The following is a 23,114-nucleotide window of genomic DNA, read 5'->3' on the forward strand; positions in this document are numbered from 1 at the left end:
TACCTGCTCAGCATCTTATTCTCCCTTCTCATGCTGTGTGACCCTGAGCAGCTCCCTGCCCTCTCTGTGTGCCATTATGTATTTCTCCATATGTATGTGACCTGTGAGGACATAGGGTTCCCTGAGTTGCTGACACAACTATCATATAGAATGGGCTTCTGTAATGTCGGGGCCACCTGCGCCCCAGTCTCTCGGTGTGGGCAGACCCCAGCCCAGGGAGTAGAGAGAGCTGGAGGCAAATACCTGGAGGGGTCTGCAGGAGGAAAGCAGTGGACATCCACCTCCCAAATCCTCCTCCTTACACTCAGGGCTCCTGGAGTGTGCCTTCCATTTCCCGGCCTCTCCGCAGCTTGGCTGGGGGTCTTGAGGTCAGAGTCAGGCGCTGGGGTCTACCTAAAAAGCTGTGTGACCTTGAGCTGGTCACTTGACCTCTCTGAGCTGCAATAAGCAGCAGAACCCAGAAATCCTTTTGGTATTCAATTATCATTGGGATTGGACAACATAGATTTATTGGGAGCCACCATCTACCCAAGGTGGAGTGTCTAAACTCTCTCTGGGGTGCCTTCAGACCCCTCCTCCAGGTTTCCTAAGGATTTGAGGCCTGAAACTGACAGTGCTGAGTGGCCTGACCCCATCATTGTCCTCACCATGCTTAACCATGTTATACTAAACTGAACCAAGGAGTCACAGCCAGCTCTGGGAAGTTCTCTGGGTGACCCAGGACAAGTGTCTTCCCCTCCCTGGATCTCTCAGCCTCTCTCCAAGGTTCTTTATAGACGGGGAGACAGTAGCACAGTCTGCACCACTGTTGTTAATTTAAGAGCTGAGACAGTTCTAGCGCCTGCCCTAGGTTGAGGGCTGGCTGGTGCTGGTGATTTGGCAGGAGCTGGAGGTGTGGGAGTCATTTCTTTTTAGAGTTATCTTCCCTTTTAAATTCAGATTATACAGGAAAAAAGTATAGAGAGATGTGTATATGATTAATGTTCACTTGAAATTCAGAAACCATCTCTGCATTATGAGGAAAGGTTCCAACAGTAACACACACAAAAGCAAAATTCAAGAACAATATAGAAGATAGGAAAAAACCCAGAGAAATAGTTTGCATTTCTGTACATTACAAAAGGGATAAGATAATAAAAGGAAAAGGAAATACAAACAAAAACAAAATAACAGAAAAAGTTACAAAAACTTCCCCACCCACTTCCCTTGCCAGCTAAACAAGAAATGGAATCACAATATTACCACGTTTCAAATGGGAGGCTAAAAAACAAACAAAAACATAGACGGGGTTAAAAAATGTTCAGCTTTTCTTTTTTCGCTTCTCTCTCTCTTTTTTTTAAAGGTAGCATCCAAGAATACCGCCCCCAGTACTTTTCCCCAGAGACATTTTTTGTTCATGGTAAAGTCTGTGACCCCGCCCCACCCAGAACTAGCCCCATTTAACTCCTCAGAAAGTCTTTTCAGCCAAAGAGGGGACCAGAGTGTGGGTTAGAGGCCTGGGACTCTCTGAATGAAGCCCCAGATCTCCCAGGGCCAAAGGGATGGGATTTGGGGGGCTACCTGGTGAAAGGAGTGACAAAGTGCTGTCTGCTAGAAAACTCCCAGGGCCATGCCAAAATACAGTCCAATTTTGGGAGGGAGACAAGATTGGGGTGCTGCCGAGGCTCCTTCCCCAAGGCTAGAGGCTAGGTCCCCTTCCCCAAGGGCCCTCTCATGGGGACTCTACCTAATTGCTGTGGCTATTTTGTCTGCTCATGCCCAGAGCCATTTGGGGGCCAGGGAGGGCAATTGCTCAGGCCAATGGGGCCAGAGAAGGAGCCGGAAGTAAGAAGGGCTCTACATTCAGCCCTGGCTTGGGAGAACCTGCATCTCTGTGTCTCTGGGGAGGCCCCAGGAGGATGTGAAGCTCTTGAGAAGGTGTTTGGGGCCCTGCGCCCTTAGAGCTCTATGCCCACAGGGGTGGGTGGCACAGAGGAATGGGTGCCTCTCACCTGGGTTTGCCCATCCTCTCCAGCCCCTGCCTTGGCTACCCTTAGCTACCTCTGCATGTCCTCTCCCACTCCCAAGACAGATCTGGGAACATCAATGTGACCTTCCCAGCATGGCCCAACCATGCCCCCTGGAGCCCAGGAGCCTGGTGCCCTGTCCAGGTGGGACAATCTAGAGACAGGTGATGTCCGTAAATAAAGATTAACCTTGAGACCAAGAGCCTTTTTTCAGCTGCCCTTGACTTTCCTCTCTGAGGCCGTGGGAGTAAGAGTGTTTGAGAAAAGAAAGGGAGTGAAAGGAAACAGCCAAAAATCAAAATGAAACTGACCAACACGTACATGTTTGCTGCTGAGACCTGAGGTCTGGGGAGGGCAGCTGTCCCCCTCCCTGCTGAGGCTTCTGGGGTAGTCTGCGGGCCTGGGGAGGGACCTGCAGGCCTCCCACCCCACGTCCCCTGTGCCCACCCAGTGTCCCTGCCAGCACTGTAGCCCCTTCTCTCTGATAGGCCTCAACTCTGTGCTCTCAGATCGCCAAAGGGGGTTGTGGACTTTCCCCGGGTCTGGGAGAACCCCCCACCCTGGTCCAGCCTGTCCACCTGGGGAAAGGCTGAGAAGCCTGACTTCTCTGCCAGGAGCCCCGTCCTCACACACACCTGCCTGTCCTGGAGGGTGGGTGGGGACAGTTTTGGGGGTGGTATTGGGGGGGTCTCTAGGGGAGCGATGACTCAGATGGGAGTGGGCACTCTGGGATTGCCTTGGAGGGACAGCCATGGGAAGTGGAGCCCGCAGGTTAGAGACACCGGTCCACTGTGAGCAGTGCCTGGCAAAGGGCAGATTTTCCTTGGAGCAGGGACTGTAGAACTGCAGCCCCTGGCAGCAGCGCCAGGTTGAGATGGGGAAGGGATCTGTGTGGGGAGGGGCTCAGGAGGGGTTGAGGGAGGAGCGGGCGCTCAGAGAAGGGGCGAGGGCTTGGTGGGGAGAGGGAGGCTCAGGGCCCAAGGGATGCCCAGGGGAGCTCCTGTCCCTTGAATCCTGTTCCTGACTGGGCCTCCTACCAATGTCCATGCCCCTCCCACCCGAATATGACCTTGGTTCTTCCCCAGCTCTGTAGCGCCCCGGGTGGTCAACCCTTCTCTGGCCTTCAGTTTGCCAAGCTCAGGGGCGGCCCAAGACTGCAGGTCCCCCTGCCCCTGACTCTAGGGCCAGGTGGGCGCAACAGCCGAGCGCACTCCCGGCGGCTCCCGTGCCATGACGCCGCCCGCGGAGCTATGAGGAGTGTGCACAGGGGAGGGAGGAAGCGGCCGACCCTGAGGGAGGAGTGCAGCGCCCCCGCCCCCTGGATGCACTCACCGCCCCCAGCCCTCTGGCGACCGCCGACCCCGGACGGCGCAGCCCGCGGCGCGGGAACCCTACGCAAAGCGCAGCGTACGTACATCGAGCGGGCTGTGCGCCGAGCCGGGGCGGCCCCCGTGCGCTCCGCTCCGCTGCCTGCCGCCGCCGTTCTGCTGGGGCGACCCCCATCCGCTGCCACCCGACTGGGAAGGCGACCGGCTCCCGCTGGACCGCTGGCTGCCCGTTTTCCGCCCGTCGTCTCGCCTGGGGCTCAGCCTGCGGTGGGGGGCGAGGGGGCATGGGGGGAGCCGGCGTGGGACGCCCCCTCTGCCAGCGGCCGCTCCCCGGCACGGGGAGGGTCTGCCTGCCACCCGCCCTTTGGTCCGGCGGGAACCTCTTCCGCTTGGAGCCAGCTCCGCACAGCCTCGACTTCCAATTCCGGGCCTGGGGCGCCTTCAGGCAACTCTTCCTCCAGGTGGGCGCCAGCACACCCCTGGTAAACTTCTACCCACTAACTGTCACCAGCCCGCTCCCCAGCCCTTGGGAGTGTTTAATCTGCAACCCGGGCCCCAAGAGAAAGCCCGGCGCCACACCCCAGCCCTCCCAGCGCCCAGGCCTACCTGCTGGGTGATCTGGAATCGCTGTACTGGGAGGACAGGGACGGGCTGTGGGAGCTGCCGCTGCTGTGGCGGTGGGACCTCCGGCCTGGGGACTCCGTGTGAGGCCTGGCGTGGGCGAGGGAAGTCTGCACCTAAGTTCTGCCCCCCACACCCTGAGGCCCCCTAGTTGCCTACCCTCCCCACAGGGATCCCAGTGAAGGCTGCTGAAAACCACTGGTGACCCCCACCCCCACCCCCACCCCAGTCTCCTACAAGGAACATCAACTGGTTGGTGCTGGGTACAACCTGCCCGTGTGGGTCATCTGTGAGAATTATGAAATTGTCCCCTTTCCTCTAGACAGCCCCAGTCCCCCAAGACCTCCCTCACCCCTCACCTGTTGGGGGATGGGGAAGAAAGGAGCCCAAGGGAGTCACAAGCACTTAGCTTGGATGGACCCTGGCTTGGGAGGCAAGAGGCCTGAGTTCTGGTTCCAGCTCTGACTCACCCAGGGCTTCCTCTCTGGATCTTAATTTTTCCATTTGGGCAAGGGGGTCAGAGTGAGCTTCCATTAAGGGACAGACTCTGTGACTCTAAAAGGCCAGGTTTTCTATGGCAGAGGGGTGGGGGCCCGGAGAGTGGGGAGGGCCTCACCTCTTCCTCTCTTTGTTCTTTTCTTTTCTTTTGCTCTTGGGGCTTCGAGATCTGCAGAAAGCAGAGACCACAGTGATGGTGCAGCCTAGCTGTGCCAGGGTGTGGATCTGAGATTTGTTCGTCTCTCTTGGGCAGAGCCTCCCTGGCTGGCCAGACTTGCCCATCCCACACCACTGCTTTGGCCCATCTCCCTCTGCCTCGGTCCTTCCTTGTCCTGTAAGTCCATGGTCATCTCCTGTCTGGGCCCTAACTGGAGCCCCCGATGGGAGTGCCACAGGTGTGTGGACAGGCCCCAGAAGGAAGGGGGATGTTGTCTGCAGGTCTGGCAGCCTCGGGCTTCAGGTCTGGGCCAGGCGGAAAGGGTGACTTGCCCTGGCCTTCTGGCATAGGTCTCGGGCCCAGCCCTGATGAACAACCGCATTGTGCCTGCTGTGCCCACTGCCTCCTGTGCTCTCAGACTGTAGCCTGGCCCTGGCGAGTCACCAGGGGGTTAGGGAAGAAAGGACAGGTGAGCTGGCCAGAGGGTGCAAGACGCTTGTAGAGGGAGGGAGATGGGAAATTGGGGAAATGTGGAGGGGTGGGTTAGGTGTTTATTAAGGCTCCTCCCCTACCTGGCAAGTGGACAGTGGGCAAATTCCTGGGGGCAGGAACTGTGCCCCTCCTCAGGGCTGCTGGGAGGGGCTCTGGCTCTGCTGACTGAGGTGACATTGTAACTGCCCCATGACTTCCTTCCCTCTATGCTGAGATTTCTACTTTCTCAGCAACCCTTTGCTCCTCCTGGGCTACTGCTGCCTCTGCAGGACTCCTGCCTTTCACCTCCTCCTGTCCCCTCTCCCATGCCTGCCTGAACAGGTCACTGCCCTACTCAGAGTCCCATGCTGGCTCCCACCAGGTGGAGGCCAGCTCTATAGCCTGGCAGTCAGGCCTGCCCCTGAGAAACTCTGCCTCCAGCCACAGCCCACCCGCCCCACCTCCTGCCCATGAGCCTTCCCAGGTCACAGAGGTCCTTCTGCCTGGCAAGCCCTTTCCCTGCAAAGTCAGGGTCCTGATGCTTCTGCCTTCCCAACCCTCCGCTTCAGACACACCCCTTGGGCACCCCTCGGACCTGCTGTGTTGTCTAGAAATTCTTGGGGTCCCCACATCAAGGCTGACTCATGGGGCAGGCGAGGGTTGTTCCTCCCCCCACTGCCCAGTCCCCCATCCTGCCTGGCTCTGGGCAGGAGGCCCTGGAGTTGGAGGATGGGGCCAGGGAGGCCCCTCACAATCACCCTCCCATCATTGCTTCCTTTGGGCTTTGGTCCCTGAAGGTATCACTAGCCTCTGTCCACATCCTCCACAGAGCATCGCTCACCTGTGCCGTCTCTTCCTCCGGGACCCAGAATCAGACCTGTAGGTGATAAAGGAGTTCTCTTGAGCCTGCCTTGGGTGGCCTGAGGGGACACCTATCAATGGGCACAGGCCCCACAGAAGTGAGAGGAAGCTAGGGTGGGGGCAGTGAGGGTACCTGTCTCGGCGGTGCTTCTTCATGCTCTTCTTCTTCTTGCGCAGGGGAGATGAGCTCCCGCAGCTGTGGACACGGGTGGGCTCTAGTGAGCTGGGTGGGGAAGGGTGGCTGGAAATGTCTGGAGAGGCCTGGGTGCCTGGGGAACTGAGGCTGGGAAGGGGGCTCTAGGCCATGAAGTCCAACTGCCCCTTGTACAGAGTAACCTGAGGCCCTGAGGGTCACCAAGGTCCCTCAGGGTAGTTGATGGCACTGCCTGTGTTGTCCCCTTGTCACCCTTCCAGACCCCTTGGCATTATAAGTGAAGAGGTTTCAAACCTAGAGGTTAGAGCCTGAAAGACGGGAGTTACGGCCTCTTGAGGGGCAAAGCTGGCATGCTGGCGGTGTCCAGAGCCCCGGCCCTGAGGGGCCAGGCCTCTTGTCTCTGGAGGAGGGCCTTGGAGTCTCTCCCACCCACAGACAGACCCCACCGCCCAGCCCAGCCAGCCCCTGCCCCCCTTCTTCACTGACCTGCACTCGGACTCTAGTCTCCTCTTTTTGCTGAGGGGATGCCAGGGAGAAAGAAGGACAGACCGACGGACTGGGTTAGTTGGGGCCCCAGACGCTTGCCAGGGTCTCACTCAGAGAGACGGGGACATGGAAATGGGAGATGGCAGATGACGTCCAGCCAAGCCCCTCCTCCCTTGGCCACTCACCCTTGCGGGGGATGCTGACCCCAGGCGGGGGGAGAGGTGGGATGGGAGCAGCTGAGGGTAGCAGAGGGGCTGGGTCAGTGGGTCCAGTTTTGGGGGACTTGGTGAGAGAAGGGAGCTTGGTGAAGGGGAGGGGCGAGACCTGGAGAGGAGAGGGACCAGAAAGGGGCGGGGTCTAGTGAAGAGGAGGGGTTCGGGGCGGGGCGGGGTCTGATCAAGGGGAGTGACTCGGAGAGGGGCGGGGTCTAGTGAAGAGGAGGGGTTCGGGGCGGGGCGGGGTCTGATCAAGGGGAGTGACTCGGAGAGGGGCGGGGTCTGGCGAAGGGGACGCGGTCGTGAGGGGAGGGCACTTAGCTGGGGGCTGCACGGTGAAGGGAAGGATCCAATAAGGGAAGAGGGGCTCAGAGGGGCGGGGCTCACAAAGGCGACCTTGGTGTCGGTGTCTGTGCGGGCGAGGGACTGCACCCCAGCAGAGGCCCCACCGCCCCTTCTAGTCCCCTCCCTCCGGGCGCCGCTCTCACCGGCTTCTGCGGTGGCCGCCTTTCTTTTTCTTCTTCTTCTTGGGAGGGGGCGACGCCGAGCTGCTGGACCAGTGCTTGGTCCTGGGCGAGAAGGGGAGGGAGGACGGTGAGCGGGGAAGACCCCGTGGGCCACTCCCACCCCCCGCCGCGGCGGCCGCTGACCTGTACCCCCGCTGCCCGCGGTAGCAGGCGACCGGGCAGTCGCAGTCCACCGGGCCGTCGTCCTCGTCGAAGGGCGCGTACTCGAGGCCCGGCTCGGCGCCCTCGGTCAGCCGCGGGGTCTCCGCCACGCTGCCGGCGACAGGGACGCTCACCACCCGCCTCCCGACGACCTTCCGCCTCCCCTTCCTTGGCGCAGCCCCTCAGGGCCGGGGCCTGGCGGTCCCGGTACACAGGCTGCGGCCTGGCTGGAGGGCGGGTCACCGCGCCGGCCGGGCGGCGGCGGGATGTGCGGCCTCTGCCCCTAGAGGGCCAGGCGCAGATGCGAAGGACGCACCCGGGCGCATCCCTTACAGGTCCCCGGCCTCACGGTGCAACATTTTGCAAAAGAGAAAGAAGAGCATGGAGCACTGTACTTAGCCCTCACCCTTCTAAAGTTCTCGCCTCTCAGTGGGTCCCCTTCTTGTCCTTCAGTCTCATTCATTCAGCCCCTCCCCCTCACGAGACCCCTGCTGTCGATCCCTGTGCCCCTTAACCCTGCTGTCCTATTCCCGAACCCCTCCCCCACCCTCCTTCCCTTACTGACCCCCCCAAAGAGCCCCTCCCCTGCCTTAGCTCCCCCCTCGCTGAGCCCCCACATTGGTCTCCGTCTTTCCTGGCCCAATCCCTGAGCCCCCTTCCTGCTGCATGCCTCCCTTCCCCCGTTCCCCTCCTCTCCTCCAGCCCAGGCCTCGGTCTCTGAAATATTCATAGCTTCTCCTCGCTGCCTGCCCCCCTGCAGCCTCTGAGGCCTTGCCGCTGCCGCTCCGCTCCTGCTGCCCGGCTGTCCTCATCAATCACAGCCTGGTGGCGGAGGGTGCGGGCCTCCCATGCTCCCCATCCATCTTGCAGAACTCTCTTTTTCACTCAGCAGGGATGGCTGCGTCCTGTCCCTGCTCCAGGCTGTGGAGCCCACAGCCGTCCTCTGTCGCAGACGCTTGTTCCTGCAGGCCCTTCTCAGAGCGCTTCTTTTTCCCATAGGCAGCTGGGCTTAAGGCAAGAGCACCAGCTTTGAAGCCCAGACAAGCACACATCAGACACTGTCTCTGAGTCGCTGTGTGACCTGTGGCCTGTCTTGCTCCTCTGTGAGCTTCTTCTGCGAAGCGAGAGTGATAACTATGTTCCAGGGCTGTTGGGGGAATTCACTGAGGTCATGGGTGCCGTGCAGTTTCTTTTGTGATTGAACAAGCCCAGAATTGCCCCTCCAGAGACCTGGCTCCAGGGTGATGGGCTCTGGGGTGGTGGCACCCACCTTCCATTTTTCATCCATGCTGGCTTAGTGCCTTTCCAGGTGAGGCTCAGCCTGGTTTCAGCAGAAGTACCCTTACTCCTGGGCACCGTGCCCCTGGCTCACCCTGTCGCTGCCCAGAGCAAGGGAGGCCAGGGCTTGCATGGCAGAGCACTAAGGACCTGAGCTTTGGATTCACACAGATAGATTTGAATCCAGGGAGGTCCACGCTCGTGGAGCCCTGAGTCTTTATCTATACAACCAGGAAAAGAGCATCCCAGCATTGAGGAGAGGGTTAAGTAACATTCAGTCTGTGAAGCCCCTGACATGAGGCCTGGCCCGAGACTGCTGTCCCACACCAGGTAGCCCTGTTAGACAGAGGGGAGTCTGTTGGTGCTTATACACCAACACCTTTCTGGGGAGAAAAGAGGCTGTGGCATATGAAAAAGAGACAGAGTGAAGGGAGGCAGGGTATAGCTACAGCATGAGGGAAGAATTTTAAGGGAACCCACTAATGGATCTTAGAAGACTGATTTTGTATTAAAAAGAAAAAAAGAATGTAACCAAATACGACAGGGTTAGCTAGTCTTGAGGCCATTCCCAAGAAGGCCACTCACTTTCCAAATGTCAAGCTGACCCTGACAACCTTAAAGTCACACAGGTAGGAGGGAGGTTTTTCTGGGGTGAAGGAGGAGAGGCTCCTGTCACCCTCTTGCCCCTGCAGATCCAGACACCCCCACAGCTCTTCATTCCAAACCCTCTGTTCTTCCCCCATGCTCCTTTTCCTGAAGCCAATGGCCTCCTACCTCCTGTCCCTATATCTGAAATATCTAACTCACTCAGCCTGTCTGGCCCCCACATCCTCCCAGGGGCCATCACCCCCTTCGTGGCTCCTCAGCCTGACACACAAAACATAGTCTTCAGCAAAATGAAGGGCACCTCGAATATGGTGTGGGTGAGCCAGTGGGATGAGGGAACTTTAGTTGATACTGACACAAAAAATGATGGTTATTTACAGAATGAAATAGCTCAGTTTGGATATTGCAAGATCCTGTCTTTCCTTCTAACCTCCCAGCTTGAGTTAGCCACTGAGTCCAGTCCCTTCCTGAAACTCCTCCCTTATGAACCCCTCTCTTCCTGTACCTCCTTGCCCTCACTGGCTGCACCCCAACAGGCATCTTTCCTTTCTTCTTCTGTCCCAGGGACAGACCTCCTCACCCTCCTTTAGCTGCTCTCTGCCATCTGCCCTCCCCAAGAGGGTCCCTCTCATTCTCCTATCCCTGCTGAGGGGTTCATTTGTGATCTTGTCTGCTGGGAGCATTGAAAGATAGGCACAGGGTAGGAGCAGCAGGCTCAGAGAGAGGCACTAAGTCTCAGAGCCTCCTGATAAGCCTTGGCCTGGGAGTTCCAGGGATAACAATGCACCTTGGCTGAGGCCTTTGCTGCAGGCTCTGTGCTGCGGGTACCATCTGCTTTTGGGGCTCTGCCAGGGCTTAGTAAAAGAAGTTTCTCCAATGTTTAGTGCTTCAGAGTTCACAATGCCATTCATAGCCGCTTCCTGATTTACAGAAATTGTTCCCTCCAACTTTACAAATGAGAAAACTGAGGCCCAGAGAGGGAATAGAACATTCCCTATAGTGTTGGGACCTTTGAGTAGGGCATGTAAGTTCACCCATACAGTTGGCTTTGAGGATTCATGTGCAAACAGGACAGCCCTTGCATTGCCTGTCTGACCTTCCCTGCTGGAGATGTTAGCTTTTAACTGAGTTGTCCCCTCCCTACTTTATAGGTACAGCTATGGCTGTGTGCTCTGAGTTCTAGATTTGTTTAACATTTTATGCTCTTAAATTCATGTTTGTTATCTGGTTTATTCCTCATGTCTGTGGAGTAGGCTAGGGAGGTGTAGCCCCCCACCTATGAAAATAAACCAAGCCCCACAGAGCGGACCAAAAGGCATCCAGGCACAGTCTGCTGCAGAGGGACAAAGACCATATGGAGAGGGAACACAGAGCACCACAGAGGACACATGCTGGCCCAGCCGCCATGGGCGGGGCTCTGACCTTGGTGGAGACTGCCCATGGCATGCACTTTCTCGTGCCAGCAGTTTTACTAATTAACTGGTTCTGTTTCCCATTAGCCAGGAGTATAATGGCCAATTGACAGATGAATGGGTCCAGATAGAGGAGGGGGTGGGATTGCAAGCAAAGGGTCTGCCCTCTCTGCTCATTCACTTGGCCAGCACAGCCAGCACCAGCCTGCCAGGGGCCCTGATGAGGGGAAAGGGATGAGTCAGGTCTGGAGCCCCTCCCCTCAATCCTAACAGTGCAGGGCAAAAATATCACATGGTGCATATTATGATAATTTCTAACCCTGGTGCCAGCTACTATTCTGAGCACTTTACATGTATTTATCTTATTTAGTCATTTAAGGCTCAGAACAAGCTTATGATGGGGGCTTGTTAACATCATCAATATTCCCATCTTTTATTTGTTTTTTTAATTCTTTTCTCTTATACATATATATATATATATATATTTTTTTTTTGAGACAGAGTCTCACTGTGTTGCCCAGGCTAGAGTACCGTGGTGTCTGCCTAGCTCACAGCAACCTCAAACTCCTGGGCTTAAGCAATCCTTCTGCCTTAGCCTCCTGAGTAGCTGGGACTACAGGCATGTGCCACCATGCCTGGCTAATTTTTTTCTATATATTTTTAGTTGTCTAGCTAATTTCTTTCTATTTTTTAGTAGAGACGGGGTCTCACTTTTGCTCAGGCTGGTCTTGAACTCCTGACCTTGAGTGATCCTCCTGCCTCGGCCTCCCAAAGTGCTAGGATTACAGGCGTGAGCCACCATGCCTGGCCATCTTTTGTATATTTTAATTTTTTAAATAATATTTCTGTCAACTACATTGTTTATTAGCAATAATATTCCTATCTTAATATTATTAATATGTCCATAGGCACAGTGAGGTCACACTATGTATAAAATTAGGTACATAGAGGAAAAAAGGCTGGAATTTGCTCACTGTGTTAGGAAGTAGCCTATGAGTATTGTTTTCCACACACCTTCTCTCCCAAATATTTTGTTATATTCTCTTTCTCCTCTCTCTCTCTCTCTCTCTCTCTCTCTCTCTCTCTCTCTCTCTCTCTCTCTCTCTCTCTCTCTCTCTCTCTCAGACAGAGTCTTGTTCTGTTGCCTGGGCTAGAGTGCCCTGGTGTCAGCCTACCTCACAGCAATTTCAAACTCCTGGCCTCAAGCAATCCTCCTGCCTCAGCCTCCCAAGTAGTTGGGACTATAGGCATGTGCCATCACCCCCAGCTAATTTTTTTTCTGTTTTTAGTCACCTGGCTAATTTTTTTTTATTTTTAATAGAGACAGTGTCTTGATCTTGCTGAGGCTAGTCTCAAACTCCTGACCTCAAGCGATTCTCCTGCCTCGGCTTCCCAGAGTGCTAGGATTACCGGTTGAGCCACTGCACCTGGATGATTTTGTTATATTTTCTAACTATGGAAACAATTATTCTCAAAGTTGTTTATTGGTCTGGAAAAAATAAAAAGAATTGATGGTACTCATGAGAAGTAGGGAAAACATTGTATGTGCTCCAGGGAGGAAAAGAGTTTACTTTTATCCTGGGGTGATCAGCAAAGTGGTCAGATGCCTGCTCCACAGGAGGAACATGACCAGTTTGTTGCCAGCCCTCCCTCACTCCCACCCCTCACCTCTGCCTCAGGCCAAGGCAGCCTGGGGTTCAGCACCAAGGACAGCTCCCAAGCCTTTGCCTAATCCAGGCGGCCATCAGCCTCTTTAGCTTGCTGCAGTCATTGGAGTAGGATTTTCATACCATTTTAGGCTGCCTGAGCTAGAAGTCTTCTGGTTAATTCCTTTACTGCATAAACATGGAAGCTGAGGCTTTTGGGAAAACTGGAAAGGCCATGCTCTTCCAGAACCAAGGACACAGCAGTAAATAACACCAATAAAGATCCTGTTCTCATGGAACTGACATTCTAGTGGGATCCTAGGACCCTACTAAGTCTATCTTATCTCCTGTCTCCAGAACATCTTATCGAGTTTCCCTGATCGTCAAATTCTCCTTGACCATCGAGTCTTCCAGGCACTGCCTCTTCCGAGGAGCGCTTCTTGATTGAGTGCCCAAGTCTGTCCCCATCTCTTACCCCACTTAGCATGCACAGGGCATGAAGACTAAGCAGTTTGAGTGGCTATGCTATTTCTTTTTGTCAGGAGTTGCCAGTAAGTCCCAGTTTTAGATTGGAGGTTTGTGTTTCCACCCAGAAAGCAGGGATCACGTCTTCCTGTCCTCTCCTCCCACCCTATGAGCACCAGCACAGGGTTAGGCAGGCAGCACGGACAACTGAAGAAGATCTCTCCTGATGATGGAGACATTGCAATCTCTCTATGCCGTATTTCCCAATGGGTCTTGGTTCTTAAAATCATATTCATTTATTCACATAAAGAGAAGATCAGGACTGATGGAAAACATTTGAGAGTCATCCACTAAGGGGAGAAAGTTCCAGCTGGGGAATGGATGTGATCTCCCAGGGCAAAGGAAGGCAGAGATGGGGAAGAAAACTGAGGAGGTGACAGCACCTTGGGGAAAACCAACCTCTGGGAAGTGGGCAGGAGGAGGGTTGACAGCAGAAGCTGTCAGAGGGACAGGAAGAAACTCACAGAGAACTGCATCTTGAGACCCAGGGGGGAAAGTAGGCTTTCAGAAGGGAAGGCACAGTGACAGCACATACCAGAGAGAGGCCAGGGCCTGTATAGAAGCCATCAGCTGTGGTCAATAGCACCTGGGTGGCCATGGCCCAAGCAGGTCATGGGAGCCGTTGGGGAGGGAGCCAGATGTCACGGCTTAAGGAAGTAGTGGCCATGGGTGCTGCACACTGTTTACAGAAACTTGGTTGAGAAAGGAGAGAAAAATGTGGGATGGTAGCTGGAGGAGAAAGCAGAGTTGAGGGAGGGACATCTTTTTTAGGACAGGAATTAGGTTAAGAAGAAGGAACCTGGCAGAGGGAAGCAGTGCAGGCTTGAGCTGGGGAGGCAGTTGTCACTAAAGGGGCCCCAAGAAGGTGGCAAAGGAGAATCCAGAGACAGCCTTGCTCCCTCACATGGGGTGGAAGAGGAAAGGGTGGGTGACCTCCTGGGGAAGCTCTGGGGCTATTTGAGAGGGTGCAGTTGCGAAAGCCAGGACCTCCTGGGTTTGTAGGTGGTTTGGGTAGCAGCAGAGAGAATTTGCTGCCAGGAGGTTTGAAAAGGGAAATGTTGGCCCTGTTCTTGTGGGGAACTGGCTGGGGCCTCGATGTGGTGGGTGGTGCAGGAGTTGCCAAGAGGTGCTGTGAGTTCTGGGATGCAAAAGGGAAGGAGTTGGTGGGGACCAGCTTTGGGCCCTCACCTCAGGGCCAGAGAGGAGAACAGATGAAGCATGCTGAGTTTCGGGACTCCCTGTGCTGAGATCTGAGCTTTCTCACCTACCCTTCCCACTGCTGAACCATAAATAGAGCCCAGGGTGGGTGGGGGAGGCCCGTGGAGATGTCCAGGTGCCCCTGCCTTGTGCCCTGGGCCAGGCCAAAGTTTCCAGAAGGCAGGGTGCAGACCTTCCTTTCCTCTTCCTCTTCTTCCTCCCTTCCTCCTCACCTGAGCCCCAGCCCAGCCCCAACCACCTGAGGGAGCAGCTGGACAAGCTTGCACCCCCCTCCTCCCCACGCAGGTAAGCACTCACATGTGGCCCCCAGGCCGGTCCTCCCTGGTGAGCACTCCCTCCTTCTCCATCAGCATCTGCCGGAATGTCCCCACCTTCTGCCGGATCTCCTCCTCCGAATACCTGCGGTGCCACAAGGAGGGTGAGGGCTGCTCTCCTGGCTTGGTTCCCTCCTGCCACCCCCCAACCTGGCTCAGCCCAGCCCCCCACCCTGGGTCACAAGCACACACTCAGGCTTGTAGTCACCTGTCTGAGGTCACAAAGCCAGGCTCTCAGTACGGAGGAAGTTCAAGGCTTGCCCATTCTATACCAGCCCAGCCAACCAACCAACTAAACAGACAGAGGACCAAAAAGAAGAGTCGTTCCAAGAAATGAGAGGCAGGAGAGAGGAGATGAGGCTGAGCCCCTCCTCCTTGCCCTCCTCCACCCCGGGACAGCCTCCCTCCCACACTCGCACTGCAGTGACTCTTTTGAGACATTTTAGGGGAGAAGTGAGAATCCTGGCTTGCAGACATACATAGCCTTTTCTGCCTTCCTGGCCACATTGATGCATGCTCCTTGGGCCAGTTGTCAGCCTGGGGGGTCTACAGCACCCCCTCTCTGCAGGAGCAAGGCTGCCAAGTGGCTCGCCTGGAGTCCCAGTGCTGCTGGCTCAGAGGGGGTGGATGAAGTCTGGGTCTCAAGGGAACCTCCTGACTTCTCTGCTCCCCTCTCCCTCCCTCCTGCCCTGAGTCCAGTCTCAGCCAGGGACCAAAGTCCAGAATTATCTGCTCATCATCCTGTTCCTACACCTGGAGTCTGTCATCATCCTCTCTCATTGCATCACTGTGACAGCTGCTGCCCGGCCTCCCCTTTCCTCCAGGTTCTTCCCATCCAGCCAGTGTCCGAGCTGCCCCGCAACAGTCTTTGCTCACACAGCCCCATGCCCTGTGCCTGCCACACAGCAGATGCCCAGTGGTTGTTACTGCATCAATCTTGGGGTCCCATACCCCTTCTCTCTGCCCTTCCTGGGCTGCAGATCATTGTCCTGGACAGAAGACATGGTGGCAGAATAGGAACAAGGGTCTTATCTCTGTCTATGCTCACCATCCACTCTGTCCCCAGGGCAGGCCCAGCCTCCCATGAAAATGGGAGCCATCCATGAAAATGGTACATTGTTCCTTCTTGGGAATCCCAACTCTCTCCTCCCTCCTGCCTTCCACTCCTTCAACAAACATTTGCAGGAGAGCAATTTGGCAATTCTCTTCAAAAGCCTTAAAAAAATAAACATATCCTTTGACTCAAAAATTAACTTCTAGGTTTACCCAGTGGAAAGAATCATGGCCAAGCACAAGGATTGAATCCTTGGATGTTTACAGCATGATGGATCCCCCCAACACACCAGGTTCCATGCCAGCCTTGTGTTTCCATAGCGACCTGCACCTCTCAGCTTCTGGCAGGTGCTTCATGCTCTAGTAATTATCTGGTGACTGGTCTGGATCCTGCGGCTGGCCTGGGGTTCCCTGAGGGCAGGGACCTGGTCTGTCTGGTTTGCAGCAGTGGCCCCAGCACCTGGCATGGTGCCTTACACATTGTGGCATCCAAAAATTTTTTGGTCAATGAGTGAGTGGTGATGGAGAGGCACTGGGGAGTTTGCAGGTTGGGTTTTCATTTGGGGAGGATGGCTCTGGTGGCTGTGCAGTGGGAGCAGAGGGGCCTGGAGCAGGGAGGCCAGCGCTGGGCCACTGAGGGGGTTCAGGAGGAGAGGGCGAAGGGAGAGCGAGAGAGTGGTCTTGGGATGGAGGGAAAGGAATGGGCAAAAAGCCATTTAGGAGGGAGAATGGCTAGGACTTGGGGTCCGGTTGGGTAAGTCAGGGGATGTTTAGATGATGAGTGTTGCCTACTTCCTAACCAGGTGTCCCCTGACCCCAGCCAGGGTCTGACTCTGCAGGTTTGGGCTGCTGTGTAGCCCACCTCAGGGAGGGCTGGAGCTTGGCCTGGTGGGAGTAAGGACAGCCAAGCTCGGGCCCTGGCTCCTCAGTGTTCACCTCAGCCCCTGTGTGGGCTGGGGCTCTGGCACTCGGCCTGGGCAGCCTGCACTCACGGGGCAGGCCTGGCACCCAGGAAGAAGGGGTGGCAGCAGAGGCACAGAACAACTGCTCTCACCTCACCTTCTCCTCTGAAGACTAGCTTGCCATTGTCACCAGCACAGAGACAAACACAGGACAGACCCTTCAACCCTGCCCAGCCCCCAACTTGCAAACCCCTGGGAGGGAGACAGAGACTGGCTGGGCCCCTGTGCCTGGGGGTCTTGGCACAGGTGAAGACTAGGAGGTGGGAGCAGAGCGCAGGGTTTCCTGGAGACCTGGGCAGCACGCATGCAGGGCCTGCAGGGCGCGGGGCTCCTCCCCAAGCCAGCAGTGCCGAGGCAACTTGACCAACTCCAGCACCTGCCTTCTGGGAGCCAGTTGGATAAGGTGGGTGCTAGATTGAACAACTCAGAGGCTTGGGGCAGGTCCCTCAATGCCCCAGGGCACCTTGCTGAGCAAAGTTGGGCACCCAGGGATGACATCTGGTTATTGAGCAAAGAATCTCAAGGGTCAAGGGTGACCACCACCTCAGAGTCTCCCTCCCCTCACCTCTCTTGGGGTCAACCCTCTCAGCTGAGGCCACAGGGGAGAGGCAGAAGAGCTGGCCAGTCCTGTTTTTGAATCCTGGCACCTCCCAATTCCCAGCTCTGTGATCTGGGCGAGTCCACCACTTGTCCTCGCCTTGGCATCTACAGCTGTGAAATGGGAACACGGCCTCCTTTTAGGTCATCAGAGGGTTCAGGGAGGTGATGCACTTATGACACTTCGCACAGTGCCTGGCACATAGGAGGTGGTTGGAAAATGGTAGCTAATGAGGCTTATTTGTCCAAGAGCAGTGGGGACAGAGGCTCCTCCCCTTTCCCTCCTGAGAACCTGGCCAGGTCAGCATGGTACGGGGGCTTTGGGAATCACCTGGGCCTCCTCCCTCTGCTCTCCCAGGAAGCAAAGGCTGAGAGGGAGGGGGCGGCTGCTATCCAAACTGCCCACACCCTGGGGAGGTGGCAGAGTCCGCCAACATAAGACCATGCAGGAGGCCTGGCTGGCATGGCCAAGCCTCAGACTGAAAGTTGAGGGCTTGTGCGTGTGGCAGGGGAGGGGGAGTAAGGGAGCAATGATGTCTGTCCCAGTGACTCCAGCCTCCTGCCTCCCTGGATCCTCATTCCACTCTATGGGCCCTGAGGCAAGGACATGCCAAATTCATTGTGGCTTTGGGGACTTCCTGTGTCAGTCTCTGGGGCAGGGGTGCTGTGACAGGGCACCACATTTTCAGAGGCACCTGGAGTGGAAAATGTTGACTTTTCCCTGTCTGTGCCCAGACCCAATGCTTCCTGGGTAATTGCTCTCTTCGTCACAGCTCTGAGGGGGACAGTGGCCTCATTGTTCCCATTTTACAGAGGAGCAAACTGAACAGGGAGAGGGGAGGGCTCAAAGCTCCAAGCTTAGCTAGGGACAGAGCCCCACTTTGTCACCTCACCTGTGTCCTCGCAAGAAGGTGGGGGGAGGACTGGGGGCTGGAGCTGGGGTGAGAGCCTCACACCACCAAGCCTGGGGGCTCTGTCCCTGTCCCCCGCAGTGACTGCAGGCTGAGGCTGCCTGAGAAGGTGACTCCAAGTGCGCCATCAGTCACCGAGGATTACTGGTCATCCATCAATATTAAGGAAAGGGATTGCTTTTTAATGGGGCCAAAGAGCGTATGTCCCTGTGACTGGTGGGAATATTTGTCAAATGCCTGAGAATGTTGTAAATAAATGTGAACAAACCAGTGTTTCTAGAAACGGATATTAATGACTCAATTTCATAAAAGAGCAAGGGTCCCTGTGTTTATTGAGTACTTTGTGGGGACTGGCTGGGGGCTGGGCAGTCCTGTTTGCGCCTTCATCCAAGGACTCTCAGAACAACTCCAGAAGATGGGTGTTCCTATTTTACAGGTGAGTAAACTGTGGCTTGTCCAAGGTCAGGCTAGGGCTGGAAGCCTGGATTGCTGGGTCTTAGCGCAGCTGAGGACAGGAAGAGTAGAGGTGGTCACTCTGGCTCAGGGTGACCTGAGTGAGGGCCAGGGTGGGGAAGGGGCCCTGACTGAGCACTTGGAGACCTGGCGGGTGCTTCCTAGAGAGGCGGGGTCCTTGATGCTTGGGGGTCTCACCCCCAGGACATGGCCAAATGCCATCACCCTCTGCTTGGGGAGGGGGAGAAGTGGTGAGGAATGGGCCATGTGGGCCAGTAAAGAGGAGGGGGCTTAGTGAGGGATAAAGGGCTCAGGAAGGAGGTGGGTTGGGGAGAGAGGGCCCTGAGGAGAGGGGGCAGGAAAGTGCAGAAGTTTGTCCCTGCCTGTCCCTACCTACCCTCCCTCACTCCTTGAGTCTCCCCACCCAACAGCAGGACCTACAGTTTCATCCTGCAGGAGGATGCCCCCTCCCTGCTCTGCTCAACCCTGGAATCCCATCTCCTCTTCCCACACCTGCGGCTCATCAAACATGTTTCCTTGCCAGCCAGAGGCCTCCTTTTCCTCTGTGCTCAGCGTCCCCCCATCAGCCCATCCATCTCTCTCTGCACAGTCTCCACAGCCCTACCTGGTCCCCAGCTGGACACGAGTACCAGGTGCCTGTGTCCCTTTCTTCCCCCTGCAAGCAGCCCTGCCTGGCAGCCAGCCAGGACTCTGGGTCCAAGCTCAGCCTTGGCCCTGCCTTCCCAGTGGCCTTCCGCAAGTGACTGTCTCTGTTTGAGCTTCGGTGCCTTCCCGAGCTCCACAGAGATGGTGGCCCATGTCTTGGGGAACCCAGCAGGCCTCAGAGGGCAAGCAGAGGTGTGGCTCGGAACGACTGCTGTGCACAGGCTGTGTCTGGCCCCATGTGGCTCCAGGCCCCAACCCCCTGTGCAGGAAGTTTCTGGTTTCTCAGCTCCCTGACAGTGCCAGCCTGACGGGCAGGCTTTGCCCTCTCCCCCAGGCTGGCGCCCTCAGCAGCCAGCCCACTGGTCTCAAGGCGCTCGGGACAGATGCCAGAGCTCGGGCACCCACCAGCTTTCCTTGGAGCTGCACACTTGGGACAGACTTGTTCTCTGTTTGCTCCAGCTCCATGTGTGGGGGCTGTCTTGTCTCCCCTAGATTTGGGGAGGGGGTCCCTAAACCCTTACTGACTGATGGACATACTGTGTGATTGCGGATCTCCCTCACACAGTCTCCTCCTCAGTCTGACAAACTCCTACTCATCCTTCAGGACCCGTTGAAATGTCTTTTTCGACAGCCTTCCCTCCCGCTCCCAGAATCCCTCCTCTGAGCTCCTGAAGCACTCAGCCCTCTCCTGCCCTGTCCTGTCACCACGATTCTAATCTGTTCTGTGACCAAGTTGGTTGTTAACATGTTTGTTTCTGTTCTGAGATGGCTAGGTCAAGGGTGGTCTTTGAGGACAGGAAGTGGCTCCATTCCGGTTCTGGGTCCCAGCAGGGTCTAGCACAGTGCCTGGTTCTGAACTGGACGGTCGGAGTGAGCCCCGAGTCTGTGGGTGTGGCAGCCCTCAACACACAGTCAGGGCCCATTGCGCTCTCTCTCCTGGCTGCAGCCCAGCTCGGCAGTGTGACCCACGCATTTTACAGTCGGGCTACAGTTGTCATTGATGTTTACAATCCTCTCTCCCTTATTGGACCCGGTGTTTCTGGAGGGCAGGGACTGAATCAGAGCCCACTTCAGAGTTTGACACAGAGCAGGCGGTCAACGACAGCTTATTGATTGAATAAACCAATAAAATAAATGAAAAGTAGGCTGGGTTTGCAACGGTTCCACCCCAACTCGTGCAGACTTTTGGCCCCTTCTCTGGACAAGGCTCCCGCGCTCGCCCGACTCCGCCCACGGCCTCATCCCCGCCCCGCCCCCGCCCCGCCCCCGTCCCGCCACGCCCCCGTCCCGCCACGCCACGCCCCATCCCGCTCACCCCTGCTCCTCCATCATCTCCTGCAGCTCCATGCACTTGAGCTCCACGCGCCGCTTGCGCTCGTGGTCCAGGATCTCGCGGTGCGCGCGCTTCACCAGGCCGGGCTCCGCCGCGCGCAGCTCGTCCTCCGCTCGCGGCCAGGCCCCCGAGGAGGCGCCGGGCTGCGGGAAGCCGTTCGCGGCGTCGGGTGGGGACGGCATGCCGGCCGCCCCGTTGTTCACCGTGGAGGACATGGCGCTGGCCCCGGAGCCGCTGGCCTCGGTCGTCGGCCCTGCAGGACAGACACAGACACGAGGCGGGATGGTCGCCTCTTGGCAACCTGCTAAGCTCCTCTGTGCGCGAGTTAATCCTGGAGATTTAAGGGCCCACTCATGGCTCTAATCCGCTTCCCCTCATGCTACAGAGGGGGGCAGACAGCAGGGTTGCACCTTTGGGTCACACCTCAGGGCATGAGGGAGGTTGGACACTGGGCTTTTCCCCCCTGTGTAAGGTGTGTGGATGCAAACCGGACTAGATGGTCACTGAGGGCCATTGGCTTGGAATCGTGGCTTCTCCAAGGACCTAGCAACTCCCTGGGAAAACCCTCTTTGCCTGGCATGAATGCCTGGGCTGGGATGTGCCGCTTGCGCACCGCACTGACTCCCCAGTCGTGTTTCCCCTTCAGGCTGAGTGGAAACTGTTTACACACACGCCAGGCCCACTGTCCTGGCTGCCTCTGTCCAGGGAGGTCACAGGCCACACATGCTCCTGCCTCCCAGGGCAGCCCTGCAGAGAGAGGAAGATGGAGCTTTCTCCAAGTTCAACTCCATTCCAACCCCAGTTGCAGTCCTCGGTTCTCACTGTGATCTGGCTAGCTTCTCCAGAGCCGACATTCCGGCAGCGGTCTCGCCCAGGTTGAGGCCCACAGGGCTGTCTCCTCCTTTTTTCTGGAAACACTGTTTTTGATGATGTGACCAAAGGTGACTTTGGCATTTGCTTTCCAGGCAGCCATGTCCTCTTGTAGTCTCAAGGTGGTGTGGGACTCAGCATGGCTTGGAAGGAAGAAGCCCTGACTCCACACTAGGCCCCCTGAAGTAGGGCAGACACACACACACACACCAAGGACTTCTATCTTAACAGAGGGGAGGCATCTCCTGAGCTATTTCCATTTCCTTTCTCCAAGGCTCTGCTAGTTGCTAAGCAACAGGGAGGCCTCCTTCCCGGGAGTGGGATGGGAGGGAGGGAAGGAGCGAGGGAGGTAGGAAGAGAAGGGGTTGGGCCTGCCTGGACATCCCGGGTGGGGCCTTCCCTGCAGCTCCTCTCCCAACACACCCTCCCCTCTCTGGCTTCAGTGCGACGGGGTGGGAGTGTTCAGAGACAAGAAACTGGAAGGCAGAAAAGAGAGAGGGGAACTATGAGAGGCACAAGAGGTTTTGAAGGGGACAGTGACAGGAGGTGACAGTGGTGATGAAAACGTAAGCTCTTCTCATATGTCCTTCCCCCTGAATCCCAGGTCCCTGGGTTCTAGTTTGGGTTCTTCCACTCCTTGCTGTGTGACCCTGAGGTTGTCACTGCCCCTCTCTGAGCCTCTGATCCCTACCTGTGCCTGGGAGCATCATCCAGGCTCCTCAGGAGAAGGGAGTTCCCAGGGGCTTACAGATCAGAGCTTTTCAAACTCCTCTTTTCTGCCCCAAACTCTGTCGGCTTCCTATCTCTGTCCCTGTACCAGCCTTATACCCCGGTTCCGTCAGGGCTTCTCCTGAGACACCCCACAAGCATCGCCCACTCCCATACCCCACGGAGAGCTCTGGGAGCCCTGCTTCCCACCAGCCTTGGCCATGGTGCCAGGCTTGAGGGTGACCCCTACATCTGTTGGTCACTGGAGCCAGGGACACATGTGGCACTTGGAGACCCTCATGTCCTGGCCCACTGCAGCTCACCTGTGATCACGTTTGGCCCCTTATCCCCTCTTCTCAACATCGTTCATGCTTATCCACCTCCTTCCCTCCTCATCGAGATCCAAGCCCGCCCCTCTACTTCCTCATCCTCGTGCCTGGCCTCCCTGTCCTCGGACCTCCATCCTCCACTGGCAGCCTGGCAGATTGGCTCAGGAGCAAACCAGGCCATGTCATGCCCTGGTTAACAGCCTCCGGTGACTTGCAACACCTTGGCTTAAGTTGTGACATGGCCCTTCCTCTCAGTCCAGCCTCACCCCCTACAGCCCCACCACATCCATCGTCCTCCCCCTCTCCTCACTCGCTGCTCCCTCTCCCTGAGATGCTCTTTCCCTGACTCCTCGTTGTCCTCAAAGTCACCACTCAGGCATAATCACCTTCCCCCTGTGTCTGGTGCTACCCTCCTAGAGCTTTGGCACTTGCTATTGTCACTGTGGGTTCACAGGTCTGGCTCCTGATGGGCTGAGGGCAGCTTAGCTTTCAACCCCTAGTGCTAGCCAAGTGCCCAGTGCACGTGGAGCTCAATGCACGCAGGCTGAACCAACCAATGACAATTGCAGAGGAGGCAGGATAGAGGGACACGTGGCCCAGTTCTTACTATGGCCTGTGAGGCCCCTTTGCGTCTGGCATATGCTGTCTCACAACTTCATCCCTCGCTGCACTCCATCCTGCAGCCAACACCCAGCCTCTCGGCCTCAGTCATCCTCCCCCAAATGTGTGCTCGCTTCCTCCTGTGTGTCTTTGCCCATGTAGTTTCTC

General features: G+C 56.5%; 1 protein-coding gene across 2 annotated transcripts in view; it reads right to left on the minus strand.

Moving 5' to 3' along the window:
* The window catches only part of SRRM3 (serine/arginine repetitive matrix 3), a 33,659-nt gene extending 11,068 nt beyond the window's left edge, over positions 1-22,591 (minus strand). For both annotated transcript variants that reach the window (XM_075995367.1, XM_075995366.1), the window contains exons 1-10: positions 20,422-22,591; positions 14,448-14,549; positions 7,448-7,576; positions 7,286-7,366; positions 6,583-6,612; positions 6,076-6,138; positions 5,923-5,958; positions 4,572-4,622; positions 3,941-4,045; positions 3,422-3,596 (exon numbers count right to left, since the gene is read on the minus strand). In XM_075995367.1, the coding sequence (XP_075851482.1) occupies positions 3,422-3,596; positions 3,941-4,045; positions 4,572-4,622; positions 5,923-5,958; positions 6,076-6,138; positions 6,583-6,612; positions 7,286-7,366; positions 7,448-7,576; positions 14,448-14,549; positions 20,422-20,654 (1,005 nt within the window). In that variant the 5' untranslated portion in view covers positions 20,655-22,591. The remainder of the gene's footprint in view (positions 1-3,421; positions 3,597-3,940; positions 4,046-4,571; positions 4,623-5,922; positions 5,959-6,075; positions 6,139-6,582; positions 6,613-7,285; positions 7,367-7,447; positions 7,577-14,447; positions 14,550-20,421) is intronic.
* Between the last annotated feature and the right edge of the window lie 523 nt (positions 22,592-23,114).

This window comes from Microcebus murinus, chromosome 19, assembly GCF_040939455.1.
Source record: "Microcebus murinus isolate Inina chromosome 19, M.murinus_Inina_mat1.0, whole genome shotgun sequence".
Taxonomy (NCBI): Eukaryota; Metazoa; Chordata; class Mammalia; order Primates; family Cheirogaleidae; genus Microcebus; species Microcebus murinus.